The sequence below is a fragment of the Poecile atricapillus genome, chromosome 2 (assembly GCF_030490865.1).
Source record: "Poecile atricapillus isolate bPoeAtr1 chromosome 2, bPoeAtr1.hap1, whole genome shotgun sequence".
NCBI lineage: Eukaryota > Metazoa > Chordata > Aves > Passeriformes > Paridae > Poecile > Poecile atricapillus.
In genome coordinates this window covers 58,018,119-58,033,981 of record NC_081250.1, presented here as the reverse complement: position 1 = coordinate 58,033,981, position 15,863 = coordinate 58,018,119, and the positions used below count along the sequence as shown (strand labels likewise).

General features: G+C 40.9%; 2 protein-coding genes across 10 annotated transcripts in view; both read left to right on the top strand.

Annotated features, from left to right (window-relative positions):
- Nucleotides 1-15,863, top strand: part of LOC131575658 (probable 2-ketogluconate reductase) — a 173,918-nt gene that overhangs the window by 23,067 nt on the left and 134,988 nt on the right. The window lies entirely within an intron of this gene.
- The window catches only part of ADNP2 (ADNP homeobox 2), a 43,988-nt gene continuing 32,991 nt past the window's right edge, over nt 4,867-15,863 (top strand). For 7 of the 9 annotated variants that reach the window (XR_009276829.1, XR_009276828.1, XM_058831394.1 and 4 more), the window contains exons 1-3: nt 4,867-5,218; nt 10,746-10,906; nt 12,660-12,779. Coding sequence is in view for 7 of the 9 variants with exons in the window: in XM_058831394.1 (XP_058687377.1) it covers nt 12,672-12,779 (108 nt within the window). In the remaining 2 variants the exon portion in view is untranslated. The remainder of the gene's footprint in view (nt 5,219-10,745; nt 10,907-12,659; nt 12,780-15,863) is intronic. The other 2 variants (XM_058831392.1, XM_058831391.1) reach the window with 2 other exon arrangements.

The following is a 15,863-nucleotide window of genomic DNA, read 5'->3' as shown; positions in this document are numbered from 1 at the left end:
AAAATACTTGATATGTAATATGTACATAATTCCGAAAGAAGCTATATGATCCTGGTTTATAGGAATGCCTGCTTGATGGAGATCATAAGAAAAAGGCTGGGTAAGTGAATAGGAATCTGCATGTATAAGAACTTATTTATCACACAAATTACATGTGATATCTAGCAATATAGGAAAGTTATTTCCTGGTAAAACTTGAACAAAGAGAAAATAGAGGTGAGAAAAATACAGCTTATTCTTTTGATATCTTCTCTGGTGTGTTAAAGTCCAAAATAATGTAGAAACATTGAAATTCTAGTGGATTTAGTCAGCCTTATTAACCCTACTGTGTGAACCAAATGTGCAGTCCTACAGAGTTAGTCATCTACCTTTGGTGCTGGTAGACACACACCTCTGTACTTCCAGAACAACCTAGGGAAAATTGGATCAGACTTAAAGGGGTGTTTAGCATTAGAAAGACAAAGATTGACAACATCTTTTATTAAAACTGTTTTTAAATTCCTCTTCTAAAACTAGAGAACATCTAAAAAGAAAATACCAGAATTGTTTGTGCAAGGTGTTGGCAAAAGCATTGGTGATTCTTTTTTCTAACATTTTCTTGTGAAACATTTTCATGTGAAATTATGAAAAGTAGACTGAATTGTATTTTCCAATGGAATTCTTACAGTAGAATATTTACACCTACTGAGGAATAGATTTTCTGCATTACTGTGCAGATGTTACGATTTTTTTAATTAGAGAAATTTAATCTCTGACATGTTCTTTTCAAATTTAGCTAAAATGCTTCAATGTAATTGAAACTGAAAATTTCCCAATGATATTTGAAATTCTAAAATTTGAAATTAATTTGAAATTAACTAAAATTAATTTGAATAATTCTGAGTGTCAATTGGTGTCAGAGATCCTAATTAGTGGATGGATTTGAATCAATTCTTCATTTTTTTTCTAGTTATCTTTCCTTCTTAGCTTGTCTGAATAATTAGTTCCTTTCTACAACATAGGCTGGGTTTTTAAGATCCATCTTTCCTTTAGTCAAGTAATCACATAGTTTAACAGTAATTGTAAGTCTTAATTTTTTGTAGGTAAAGCCATCTTGATAAACACTGTTTAGTAAAAAAAGTGGTATTGCTTCAGTCAGAATCACAAGTATTTGAGAAAAACTTTTTCTCTGGGAATCTTCACATTTTTCTCATATAAAAATATTCATATTGAACTAATACAACTTTTTGAATATGGTTACTTTTCACATAATGTCTTCTTGCCTGGCATTGTTCTTTGCCTTTTCTTTGTGCTTTGCTTCTTGGTTTCCTTTTCTTCTTCTAGAAGAGAAACTCCTCTTTTCATGATGAAAACCTGTTTGAAATGCGATGTCATTCAGTAGAAGTCTTTCTGGACTTCAGTGGAATTTGGGAAGGTCTCCTGCAGGAAGCAGAAGGGTGGGGTTGCAATGGGAGGCTTGGCACATGGCTCCTTTGGAAACTTCCAAGGTCTCCTATTTCTCCAGAATCATGGCAACACTATAACAAGCAATGAACACTTTTTTCTGGCAAATTAAACATAACAGACCATGCAAAGGGAGACCTTACAATTTCTGCTTGTTGAAAAGAGAGTGTGTAAAGTAATTACGTTAATCCTTAAACATCTAGAATAGACCAATGAACATGTTCATCAGGCAGTTTTAAAGATGATCACTGAGACCAGTATGTGCTTCTCCAAAAGCATCTTCTCCAAAAGCAAGAGGATATTATATTAATATAAGTTGATGTAGAAAATGTACTGGAGAGTTGAAGGGAAAAATATTGGCTGCAAATCCCTGTTAAAAGATAGAGCTCTCCTCTATCCTCTTGCACTTCCTCAATTGAGTCATCTAGGTCAGTACTGGTTTGGGATTGTATTCTGGGACCTCAAAGGCAGCTATAGAAATTAATTTTCTTTACTGTCCTATAGACTCTGAGGAGCCCCTTTTGCCAACCCAGCTGTTGTCTGTACATCTGCACTTGGGTGCACTTTGCTCCCGCTGTTCTGCTTGGAGATAGCTAATGGCAAGAGCTGAAACTGTGACTTTTGCTCACAGGAAGGACAGGACAGAACTAAGGCACTCACAAGTCACTGTGACCTACCAAAGCAGTCTCTTGCTGTTGTCACTTCCTCCCGACCTGAAGTGCCCAACAGTATAAGCAAAAATATTACTTAATATGTTACTGTTAAATGTGACCTGGTAAAGTACCTAAACAATTCTCTTATGACAGCAAAGTTACGTTCGCTAAATTTCTTGATGTCCTCCAGCTGGAGGAGTACTAATCTTCAAATACATTCCCAAAGAAAATGACCAATCCATTGGATTACTTACATCTTAAAAAGCTGACTTTTAAACTTGCTTACTTTTCTTCACATTGTGTCTTTCTGACTTCACTCCGTTATCCCCAAGCCCACTTATTTTTATATTGCAAAACTGTTGTTGACTTGAAGGAAAAGTGAATACATACATTGCTCCTCCCTCTTAACCTGATCCATTTGTCTTCTTCTAAATCCTCTTCTTGAATTGATTTTGCAAATTGCTGTCCTTGGTTTTTTTGTTTTGTTTTTGTTTTTTTTTGTTTCTTTGTTCGGTTTGGCAGGGGAGGGGGTGTGTGTGTGTGTTTGTTTTCTTTACAAGGGAAGACATTTGAAGCCTGGTCACAGGTTTCACATTGGAAACTCTTAGGCATGTGCTGGTGGCTGATGAAGCTACTTCAAATGTCTACAGTTCAATGTCAGTCCTGCAATGAGTAAATGTAACCTCCTTCCCCAAGGGAATGAGCACCAACTCCACCTGATTGAAACATGACCCAATTTTGCTGAGCACACCGCAGGATTTGGCAGCTGTTGATAAACAGGTAACAGATTTACAACTGAAGTTATTATGTGGATACATTTAATTTGTCCTTTTTATAAAGTAGCTCCTGCTTTTACCACCTGATAGAAGACACTTTTGGTTGGTCTCAAAAGTCATCTGGACATGACCCTGGGCAACTGTCTTCATGTGGCCCTGCTTGGGAATGTGGGGTTGGACCAGATTACCTCCTGAGGTCCTTTTCCACCTCAGCCATCCTGGGGCTCTGTGAAAATGAGGACATATCCCACAGTTTTGCTGGATTGTTCAGCCATGAAAGACCCTTTCACAAATGTTTTCTCTTAACCTTTCGCTTAATCTCTTTAACATATCCATTGTTTGAAACACTTTGCAATTATTCCATAGTAATGGAAGTCTAATGTTGTTGATTATGTGGGAGTCACTGGGCATTTTCATACTGGCAGAGCCATGTTCAATTATTTTACTTTATGAATTATTAGACAGGTTAATACCTTTATTTTAAATGCTACATTTAAACTAAGTGGGACATATCCCTCATTGCTCTGAAACATTTTTTTGCAAGTAACAATTTTTTATATTGTGGTCCTATATCTACTATGGATACTTTATCTCTCATGGATGGCTGCCCCTTTTTTCTGTAAATGCTTTTACCTACAACCTTACTGCGTATACTCTGTGCTCAAAGTACATGGCTAAGGAACTTACTAACAGAAAAAAAAACCCCAAATCTAATTAAGTTTCAATGTACTTATTGGAATGTTGACTGCAAAGATAAATAAATTTTGTGGCCACTGCTGCAAAAAATAAAAAAGGAATAATTTTCCACCAAAGTGAATGTTTGTTTTGTATTACTTTTTGAGAAGATACCAGTCAGTTTGCTGCTGTGGCTTTCACAGGCGTTGAGTGCACGTTGACCTGCGAGTGAGCTGTGTGTAGACCAACAGTGAAATCGTGTGGCTGCCCAGGCCCCTGGGAAAAACTGCCTTGGCTTCCATTGATGAGTATCTCACTCACACAGTGAACACTTAGGGAATCTCTAGTTGAAGCCATTAGTTTGTGAAGCTTTTGGGAATGGCCTGAGCAAAGCTAGGTCAACCTTGTGAGGGAAGGCTGAGAGCTGTGCCAGGAAGATGGTAAGGATGCAGGGAGAAGGTCCTGATGTGCCAAGCATGGGACTCAGTATGGTCCTATATGTTCTCTTGTCATGACTGGCCTCCTGCCGGCTCTGGTGGCAGAGCCACAGGGTCTCGGTGGTGGAGAGTCACCCATCCTGCTGCTGTGGCCACTTGTCTTGGTCCCTGTGGTATGGCTGTTGCCTGCCCGCACAGGGGATTGGCTCTGTTTGCATCTTGTGTCCATCAGAAACCATCCGCCATCATGGGAAGAGCAAGACCTGCGTTAGTGGACAGGCATGGAGACGTCTGGTAGAGAGCGTTTGCAGCGATGTGTCTTCCATCACACCTCACAGCCGTCCAGCACCATGGGTGTGGCAGTGCCACGCTCCCGGATGGCGTCACCAGAGGGGCCCTGGGCCCGGGCCCTGCCCCGTGCCTTGCTGCCCAAGGCGCCCCAGCCCAGCCCCACCATGGCGCCAAGGTGTGTGAGCCCCGCCCACAGGAGCTCCTCCAATGGGGAGCCTTCCCGCCAGGCCTTGCCTTGCCCCATTGGCCAGTGTGGGTGGGCGTGGCCTCCAAAATGCAGCAGATGCAAATGAGGCTCCTCCCATCATCCAATGCAGCCCAGTGCTGGGTGCTCACGTGACAACCTGGGCATGGTGTCATCAAGCTCCTCCCTAGTGTGACGTCACGGCTCTCGCGAGAGCTCTCAGTGCTGCCCCTTAGAGGTGTGAAGGGGCGCAGGTGAGCCCCAGGCTGGGCCCCGCCCCTAACTGAGGTCCCGCCCCCAGCCCCGCCCGTCCCATCCGGGGAGCCAATAGGAGCGCTGACCGAGTCTCTCCCCATTGGCTGGCCGCCTGGCATGCAAATGAGCTCGAACGTCACTTCCTCTGCCAGATCGAGCGCCATTTTCTCTTTCTGGCGGCTGATGCGGCGCGGGCGGCGGCGCGGGTGGCGGGCGCTGAGGGAGGCGCGCGCGGGGCCCCGGCCATGCTGCCGCCCCCTCGGGGCGCGCACTGAGCGCGGCCGCGGCGCCGGGCCGGGAGGCGGAAACGCGGGAGCGGCGGCACCGGCGGCAGCGCCGCGGGCAGCGCCGGAGCCTTGAGCGGCGGGTGGCGGCGGTGCGGGACCGCGGCGGGCGGCGGCGGCGCGGGACCGCGGCGGGCGGCGGCGGCGGCCGCAGGAGGAGGAGGAGCGGGAGCAAGAGGAGGAGCAGCGGCGGCGGGGGCTCCCCCTGCAGCCCGGCCGGGTACGTGCGGCGGGGCGGGGCGGAGGGCGGCGAACGCCCTGGTGGCTGCGCTCTTTCGGCTCGGCGGGCGCCGCGAGCTCGGAGCTGCTTTCCCGAGCGGGCGGGAAGGGACGGGACGGGTCCGGCGTGGCCCCATCGCGTGAGGCGCTTTACACGGGGACGCTGCCCCGCTGCCGGCTGTGAACAGCTCGTTATCACCGCGCTCCTCGCGTTTGTTGTTTAATTCCAGGTCGCACTTCAGCGATGAAACGTTTAAGGAGCCAGCTTAATGGCTTGCTCTGAAGTATGTGGGTGAATAACTTTAATTGCTTTTAATGAGTTGTTTTAATTTGAAACAGTTTGTGGCAAACTGTAGCATGGGCAGGAACGGCACACCTACAGAACCAGCACTTCATCACCGGTTAATGGGATGCAAAATTACGTGGAATATCTTTGTGGTGCCTCAGCAATGCATTCTTTTAGGAAAAAAGTTTATGAATAATGTAAATAAACACAATCCAGACAATGCAAGCCATGAAAACAATTTGAGTGCTCTTGCTTTGTGGTCGAGAGCAGGTAATGGGGAGTTCCAGTTCGGGTTTGTAAACGGAATAAAAGACACGTGTCTGACTCCTACAGTGGTTCAGTCCTGTACTGTCAAAGTTATGAGCAACAACTCACTTTCAGCTGATAAAATTGTGACGGGTAAATTACTGGGGAGGAATTCGTTGTTGCCCTTAACAATTTTCTGGTTTTTCAATTTTTCAACAAAAAATTGTGTTTGTAAAAAAACAGTTGTAAAGAGCTATAATGAAATACTTAAAAAGATTCTTGGGTTATTGAATCTATCTATATTCTAGAAATCCTAGTGCTCCTTTTAATAAACTTTCTCTTTAATTTTGATAAAAAAAAAGGAATTTTTTCAGCACAATAGTTAGAGGAACTGGGTAAGAAATAAAGTATATGCTAAGCTGTAATAAGACCTATTATAAGGTATACTCTATATGATAAGCTGTAATAATTTCTGTGGTTTGTTTCATGGAAGTTTTGTAAAAACAACATCTCCCATAAATTACAGCAGATCTTTACAAACAAGGAAGAGTGCACACAGTTTTGTTATGCCTTACATTTTTCCATTGGGAGCCTCTGGATTTGGGCTCTGTTACTGCCGGTGGAGCTGGTTTGTGTTTGAACACTTCAGTCCTTCTGAAACCTGTTGCACAGCCCTAGGTTTTTGGGTTTTTTTCAGTTTTGTCGTCTTTCTGACTTGTTAAGGTTTTGGATAATCTGTGTGGTGGACTGTTGTGTGCATTTGTAAAGTGCAAAGTTTTGGGGCCACACCAAGCTGACAAAGTGCAGCACAAGTGCAGTGGTACTCCATCCTGGAATAGCTGTGCTCGGGATGTGACTGTTCTGCTCACATGCACATGGGGCTGACAGATCCTGCAGGATTTGAGTGGACTCTATGCAGATGCATATATCACCTAGAATAAACTATTAATCCTGCAGAGATCGAGGTTCAGGTTCCAGCCGATGCCCAGAAGGGACTCCCAAGGCAGTCAAAGTATTGTGAGAGTTAGTGCTTTTGGAAGGTTCCATGAATTGAAATGGTAGTGCCCCTTTATGGTAGTGTTCCTTTGTCTCCTCTCACCAGTCTTGGATAGCAAGGACTTGGTTGTGGGTTAATGAAACCTTCACAATAGTTATTTAAACCACAGTAGTGGAAGTTTGTGATCTAAATTTGCTTAGATTTATTAGGTAAGATGCAGGTTGTTGTGCTGCATCTTCATCTACATCATTACATGTATTACTGCTCTTCATTTTGATGGCAGCTGTTGAATGATGGTTTTCTTGGTGTTGGGTAAGGTGACCTTTTTAACAGATGTTTATATGATTTATAGCCATGAAAACAGCAGAATTATTATGAGTCTAAGAGATGTATGATTTGAAATACCCAGAGGTTTCTGATATACCTGGACAAGGAAGAGTTAAATTTTTTTCTCTACCTGAGATTTCTATTAAGTTGCCCTTGGATAGAAATTTTAATATAAGAAGATAAAGAGACAAACTTTGTAAGCTTTATTAGAGTATTAAATTTTGTTTAAATTTGTTTTAAATTAAAACAGATGAAACAACAAACAGGAATAGCATCCATCTAATCAACGTTTTCTTTAGGAAGCTTTCTTCCCTCTCCCTCCATAGGTTGGAGAAGCTTTGATGGTGCCGACATAATGTGCTTGTAAATCCGGTTGGGTCTCTTCCAGAAGGCAGAGATAAAGAGTCCAGGAAATGGAACTGACCATGTAATGTGTGGTTGAGCACATCCGCAGGCGTGATTTCTTAGTGGACTTGTAAGCTTCTCAGAAAGGAAACAAAATTGGTGAGAGTAAAATTTGGCATTGCCAAGCCAAACTCTGATTCTTTTAGGAAGTTTCTTAGTGTGCCTGTCTTCCTAGCTGTGTCCTCTGCCCTCCAGTGTCCTTGTGTTCTTAGAAATAGATCACATGCTTTCATTCTGGTTTCATGAATGAAGCAGTTTTTATTGTTTTCTGAGCTGATACTAAATTAAATTGTCAACTTCTAATGAGTTTTCTATAATGAAATAATTCTTTATTGGTGCTTGTCAGTTCTGCTAACTGCTGAAATACAAGTTGGTAAACAAACCTTTCAAAATATTCCAACCCAAATGCTCCAAACCTGTAAACTTTTATAAAGGTCCTATAAAAGGTACAAACCTTTCAAAAAGACCAAAGTCTTTATAAAAGTCTCTTTCGCAGTTACTAGTGACAGTTACTAGGTAAAAGTTACAAAAACTAAGAATGATTCAATTTCCAAGGCAGATACTATGAAAGGACAAAGTTTCATAAGTCATTCATAATTTCCCCACTCTAAACAGTTCTTTGAGTAACAGACTAGTGAAGGCCAACCACTTAGGAACACATCTGGAGATCTTGCTTCTGTACCGATTATCTGGTGTCTAAAAGGGTTACATTATGGCCATTTTCTCAGTGGATCTTCTAACATGCATCTTTTCCTGAAAACTCTAGAAATTCCTGATTATCTAGTTCACTGGATTTTGCTGTAAATACTTGCATACCCATTGAATGCATGGATTCACACATATGTGCATCTTCTTTGTGCCTGCTCCACACCAAGTCCATTTCAGTTTGCTTGCAAATGCTTGCCTCCTGTAGGACTACAAACAAAAGTCGTGTGGATTTCATGTAAGGAAGAAAGCTTTCAATGTGGGCACAGTCTGTCACTGGAGGAGGTTGCCCAGAGAGGCTGCCAAACCTGACTGGCCAAAACAGAGTGCTCTGGCTGCAATTAATTACAGGAAGCTGGACTTGGTGTCCTCTCGAGGTTCCTTCCAAGGTGAATAAGAATGGGTCTAAGAAGTAGAATGAATAGGAACTCAGCATTTTATTATGACTTCTTACTTTGAGAGGTGCAATGTTAGTGGTTTTGCTTTTTTTTTTTTTTTAGTGCGGAGAAATGATAGTAAAAGATGGTTACTTTGTAAGCTGGTATCTTTGACTACTAAGATACTGTGCAAACTGTTACCCTTTTAGGCTAGTCTTGAAAAAATACTGCAGTACTGCTGGAAGGGAAGAGTTGCATTTGTAATCTTTGAAAAGCCAAATGTAGTTAGTTGAGTGTTAGAATCTATGATAACAAATGTAGAAAGGAAAGGAACCTGTAGTGTTGAATAAAGTTCCACAGTGTATATAATTATGGAGATGTTAGCTGAACAAGAAACAAATGCAGAAATAGCTTAATGGCTAAAATGCCTGAGCAAGAGTTGAACAGCCTTCTTAGAACTGAATTTAAGACATCAGCTGCTAAAATTATTCTTTTATTTTGTTAGAAACTTGCCTTGGTTCTGTTTATGAAATGACACTGAGTCTGAAAACTCAGTGCATTATCAGTTTTTTTGGAAACAACAATTAAAAGCAGTGAAGGATGAATTTTTGTCTTTTAGGGAGGCAGCACAGTAAAATGAACAAGACTCTTGATAACCCCAGTTTGGTTTTACTGTAGTCCTTTCAGGTTGAATTTGCTTGTTAAGAATGGAATGTGGACAAACAAATGTATGGAACCAAAGTGCAAACTATAGTGTCTGAACTACAAGAAAAATAAATTGCTAGTATGAAAATGTGGATAATAAACTGCATAATAATCAAGGAATTAAACTGAGGGCTCAAGGAAGTCAGTTTAGAAGGTTGATCTTTTGTGACCTTTATGGTGGGGCATTGCTGGTCTAATGGATAGAGAGACTCCAGGAAGGTAGATTTAGATTAGATATTAGGAAGAAATTCTTAACTGTGAGGGTGGTGAGGCACTGGCAGGGGTTTTCCAGAGAAGTTGTGGATGCTCCATCCCTGGAACTGTTCAAGGCCAGGTTTGGATGGGGCTGTGAGCAACCCGGTCTTGTGGGAGGTGCCCCTGCCCAAGGGAGGTGGTCTGGAACTACATAATCCTTAAGGTCCATTCTGAGAGGAATGACAGGTTTGTCTTTACAAACGAGCTGTGGGTCTGCTGATAAGGTGAAACTATCACTGGGAGATAACAGAAGTAATGGGATGGCATCCATCGAAGGATGAAAGAGGCACTGAGGAAGCACCATGAAATCTACAAGAGTATTAGGTGTTCTGGGAAGTTTGTACCTCTCAAGTACCTCAGTAAATGAGGAAAGAGAGAAGGGACATGTGGCTGGGAAATCAGGGTAAAAAGGAGACTGTGCCCTCCAAAAATTTGAGAGACCCCAGGGGAATGGCCCATGGCCTCTCCCTTTATTCGAATAAAGTAAAAGGACTCCTCTGTCTCCTTTTTGGACATAAACCTGTGGTGTTTGTGGATTAATTTTCCTGACAATTCCAACCCAAACCATTATGTCATTTTATGATTCTGGTGTGAGATCCTTTAAGATCTTTACTCCCAAGAAGGTTATTTAAATACCTACTGAATAACACTGCTGTGATTGCACATGGTGACCTTTGGATTGAAGACCAACTGCTTGGAAACTGGAAAATAATTTATATTCAAGTTTTTACTGTTACAATGGTGGTTTTCATGTGTTTTTCTTTCTCCTGGATTAAAAATGTCAGACTAATTACTGGTTAAGAAGACTGTTGAGGTACATGGATGTTGCATACTATGCCTTGTAGACTGTTTCTTACTTGTGAGCTAAACATGCCTCAACAAATGCCTGCTTCACATTCTTCAGTAGTGTCAGCATATCAGTTGGAAGACTGAGATGGGGGGACTGTTTGCAGTGAGCCTAATGTATTGAACCACGTCTCCTTCTGGCTGATCTGGGCATGGTGGTGTCCAGTTGGCTCTGTTGTTACCTGCACTGGACCGTGGGTTTGATGTGCATAACCTGCTGTCATAGAGGGACTGATCTTAAAGCTTTAACTAGAGACTCTGCAAATTCCTGGTGGACTTCGCTTTGAAAAGAGTGAAATTGATTTTATGTCAAATTTTTGCTCTTTGCATTTTGAGAGAATACTAGTCCAGTTACTCTGATTTATTCCATTCTCTCTAGGTTCCTGTTCTACACCCACCCCAATGGTATCAGAATGTCTTCTGGACTACTTGGTGATAAAAAACATTAGAAAACAAGACTAGCATCTGTCAAATGGGGTTCCCTCTCCATTTCTCTCTACACACCTTTCCTTTTGGGGGAGAAGAAGCAAAGAATAGTATGTGAGTTGTTTCAATTTTAATTATTAACCCCTCAATTATATGTTTTGTATATAAGTTAAGGTTTGAGGGGGTTACATACACACTAGAGCATTTTTTGTATGGTTTGTGGGGTTTGTTTTTTTTGTGTTGTTTTGGGTTTGTATTTTTTTTCAGGCTTAGCTTGTAGCTGGTGTCTTATGTGGAAGGGGCTTTTGCAACTATTTGCATGAAAGTTTTATCATTCAGAGTAGAGCTTTTGTATTGACAGGGAACTTGCTTTTTTGGTAAAGTACAGCTTTTCAAGACATTTGAGACTGATTGTGCTGAAGTACTGTTTGGGGATTTCCTTTATTTCTTTCTTTTTTATTTCTTTTTCCTGTTCAAGTGTGTCCTGGATGGGTGAATTGTTTAGCAGTAAGGAATATGATGATGTGAACACTTCTGAATCCTCTGTTAGCTATTTAAGCACTGGGGAAGCTTCTAGTGACATTTTCCAGCGCAGGCTTAGGCTTAGGTTTTGCATTCTATGTCCACTGTGGTTTCTTAAAGCTCAGCCTAAATTGCATCTTGCTGTAATCTAGGAAGGATTTGACAAAGGCTGACATATTTCTAAAGCTGAGCCCATGAGGATACCTTACAAGTTTACAAAAGTAGAAACTTCTGCAGGAAATCTAGATTTTTATTAGCAATTATATTTTAAGCATGTTACATGCATGACAGCAAACAAAATTATCAGAGACTTATCACCTTGATGCTAACATTCAAGATGAAAGGTGTTGCATTTCTCCTTCCTAAATGATACTACAGTAATTTTCTGAATAGAACTTAATAAAATTCTGGTGTTTGTGTTCTTTACAAAAACCCTACAAAACCAGTGTTTCTGCCATGTCAATACAAAGAGATCTGAAGGAAAAATTTTGAATTTTCTGTAGATAGAAGAAATCTGAAGATTTTTTTCCCCTCCCCACATTAGATTCTGCTTCTTTTAAAATCAATTAGGTGATCTACTGGGAAATACTAATGAGCCCACTTCTTTGGCTTAAGGATTTTGGGTTTTCATATTTAAGAAATGGCATCCTGGCCCACACCAGCAAAAGTGTGTCCAGCAGGACTAGGGCGGTGATGGAGCTTGTACTCTGCACCGATGAGGTCTCACCTCAAGTGCTGTGTCCAGTGTTGTGCCCCTCAGCACAGGAAAGACACTGAGGAGGTGGAGTGAGTTCAGAGCAGGACAGTGAGGCTGGGGAAGCACAAGTCCCATGAGGAGGGGACTCTCCTTTAGCCTGGAGAAAGGGAAGCTCAGGGGAGACCTTAGGACTCTACAGCTGCCTGAAAGGAGTGTGTAGCTAGGTGGGGATCTGTCTCTTCTAACAAGTGACAGGATGAGGGCAAGTTGCACCAGGGGAGGTTTAAATTGGATATTAGGAAAAACTTCAGAGCAAGGGTTGCCAAGTGCTAGAATGGGCTGGCAAGGGAAGTAGTTCAGTCCCCATTCCTGGAGGTATTTAAAAGACACATAGGGATAGTGATGAGAGGCATGGATAATGGTGCACTGACTGTGGGGGGTTAATGTTTGGACTCAATGATCTTAAAGGTCTTTTCTGACCTAAATATTTCTATTCTATGGCTTTTCAGATTTTAGTTCTTATTTTAACAGTGTTAAATGCAAATCTGTCTGTTCAAGTATTTTGTACCTTTTTTCATTCTTTTTTATTTTCTCTCTTTTTTTTTTCTTTATTTCTTTATTTTTTTGGTTGTATTTTTCTTCCCCCAGGAAAAGTGCAAAATGTTTCAAATTCCTGTTCAAAACCTTGATAACATAAGGAAGGCTCGAAAAAAGGTGAAGGACATTCTTGTGGATCTTGGGCTTGACAGCTGCAGGGAATTGTTGAAGGTAAAGCATTTGAAAGAATGTAAACCAATCTGAAATGGAAACTTCTGATACATATTTCACTTCCTGGTGTATATATGATGCTTTTCTGCCATAGGTGTTTTTTGGGGGGCCTTGCTTCAGGGGTTACTCATTACCTGACTGCTCCTACCCAGGGCAGGAGTTTAGTGTGTTAGTATGTAACACTGCAAGAGGCTGTATTTCTTAACTAGATGTGTTACAGATGGTGCTGCATATTCTGTTAGTAATGTTTCAACAAAAGGAAACAGTTCAGCTTCAGGAAAAAATAACACCTACTGATGAATTGTTACTTGTGTGCTATGCAGCAACTTTTTTCAATTCTTTTAAAGTCTGAAGCAGATGAGGACCTGAGTCTTCTCAAAGGCATTCCACCACATACGAAGGGCAAGCCTCTGAAGAGACATACAAATCATAAGTCTTTCTGAAAATAGATAAGCCTTTAAACTTAGTGTCCAGTGAAAAATACCAGCATGGTCTTATTGAGTTGTAGTTTGGTTCTGCATCTTAGAAAGTACATGCAGGTGTACTGGGGCAATTAAGATAAACCTAGTACTGCTGTTGCCACCTCCAGAAGAAAATTCTGTGCATCAATCAGGAAGAATGCACACCATCAGATTGGCAAGCCTAATACCAAAAAAGTGCAAACACAGGAATGTAATGCCATTTCTTAACAATAGTGTATTTCAGTGAGCTGGTGCACAGGCTTTTTTGGCTGTTGAGTATATTCACAACTGGAAATTGACGACAGTCAAGAGGTTGATTGCTTCTGTATGGCAGTACTAAAGTAGGCTTAACACTCTATAAGGGTGCTGTTGTGTCATTTGAGGTGGTTTCCTTCTGAAATTCTGTAAATAATTGGAAAAAAAAAATTGTTCAAGACTACATGGATAAGTTATTTTGGAACACTCTTTGTTATTGCAGTTGAACAGTGTTGTATATATCTAAATGTTGTAATAGCTCAAGGAAAATTATAATGTCTAGTAATTTCCATTTACTTGCTGTTTTTATTTTGTTAATATTGTTCTGTAATCACACTTCTAACTTGGAAGCTGCATTTGTCTTGAACATTTGAACTAGGAATATTTTGATGGTGACAGGTTTTTACTGTGAAATTGCTTGTGGTCTCTTTGATGGTTGCATGGAGTTCAGTGGTAAATAACTAATAAATTGTTTCGTTGTTGGGTTTTTGGGAGTATGTACAATTTGCATTTAGTTGGTTTTGCTTAATTTTTAATAACGGGTGGTGGTGGGAAACCTGGCAAACATTTCCACTGTGGAGAAACCTCTATGAGATTTGGTCCAAAAAGTACCATATTAGGGGTTTTTTTTGCAAATAATTCTCCCTCAACCAAGTTCATAATTTCAATTTGCTTTTTCCAGGTAATCTGAGACTAGTTTTGGTACAACTTGAGCAGTAGGAAGGGTGGTTTCTATAGCTTGATTTGTACTTGGTTCATACAATTACGGTATTTCTTTTTGGTAGCATGGGATGTGTGAGGTTTTAATAAAACTTAGAATCATAAAAGGCCCTGGGTTTGATGGGATCTTGAAGACCATCTAGTGAGAAGTACCTAAAGTTTGTTCGTTTTCTCAAATATTGAGATTGATTTCTGGACTTTTTATGAAGGGGATGGACAATATAGGAAGTGGATTAAAATATGATATGCTGCAAATATGACCTGCATCTGGTCTTAAAATTGGTCTTGCACTGTTGTTATAAGGCGTGATAATGGACAATAGTTTGTGTGGAAGATGAAGGAATATCATGTATGACTAGTTCATCTTTGTAGCTTAGAGAGCAAATGGATTAGTTTTTAGGTTAATTGATCTCTGCTAGGAAGAAAACATGAGCATTTTGGCTGGAGTACTAGTTTGATTCTCCAATTAGTGTGTTTAACTACACTGTATGGTCAGAGGTTTTCCTTTAATAAACTGTTCCAGCTTTTCTAACATATTACGATCTTCAGGGCCATGAAGGTGATCAGAGGATGGGAGCACCTCTGCTCTGAAGCTGAAGGCATACTGAGAGAGCTGGGGTTTTCAGCCTCGAGAAGTCTTTGGGGAGACTTCATTGCAACCCTTTTTATACGGACAGATAGGGGCAGCAGTGTTTTAAATTAAAAGAGGGTAGGTTTAGATTAGATATTAGGGAGAAAACTTTTATCCAGAGGGTGCAGAGGCACTGGCATAGTTGCCCAGAGGATCTGTGGGTGCCTCATCCCTGGCAATGTTTAAGGCCAAGTTGGATGGGGCCCTGGGCAGCCTGGTTGATTGAGTGGCATCCCTACCCATGATGATGGGGCTGGAACTAGATAATCTGTAGGGTCCTTTCCAACCCAAACGGTTCCATGTTCTATTCTATGATTTGGTGTCTTCATTTAAACTTTCAATTTTTTTGTTTTTGTTATGGAAAACCATGATAGTTTTGATACAGAGGGGAGAACAGTTCTTAGTTTAAAAATGTTTTTATTTTCAACTTAAAATTAACTATTATGCTTAAGGATATTAGTCAGGCTTCTCAGAGGGCTTTGTTCCTTTCTTATTACCTTTCCTTTTTCTTGTTTTTGTCCCCGCTGGAAGTGAGAAATGTGGGATGGGCATAACTAATTAGTGGATCTCTGTTTAAAGCTAGTGTTCACAACAATCATTTGCACCACTGACTAAATGTATTGATAGGAATGGGTTTTTTTTATTAATACATATTCCTCTGTAGGAAATGGCTATTTCAGCAAAATTATCTAGATGTATTATGTGGTTTTGGCTTGTGGAAATGTGGTGTTTAAGTGTAGGAGCCTGTCTCTCAAACCAAAAACAGAACAAGTTTCAGATAAGCCATAAACTTTAAGAGACCTTCTAACATTGTATAATTTACTCCAGCATGTTCTACTGAAAAAGTTTTAGTAAATCTCAAATCTTCATTTTCTCTATCTAAAGTTCTGGGTTTTCTCTTGTTCTTTTGCTACATGCAAGAGCTCTTTCTAAGGTTCCTGATTGTGTTGGGGTTTTTTTTGTTTGGTTGGTTTTTCGTTTGTTTTGTTTTGGGTTTTTCTTAGGTTTGGTAGAAGG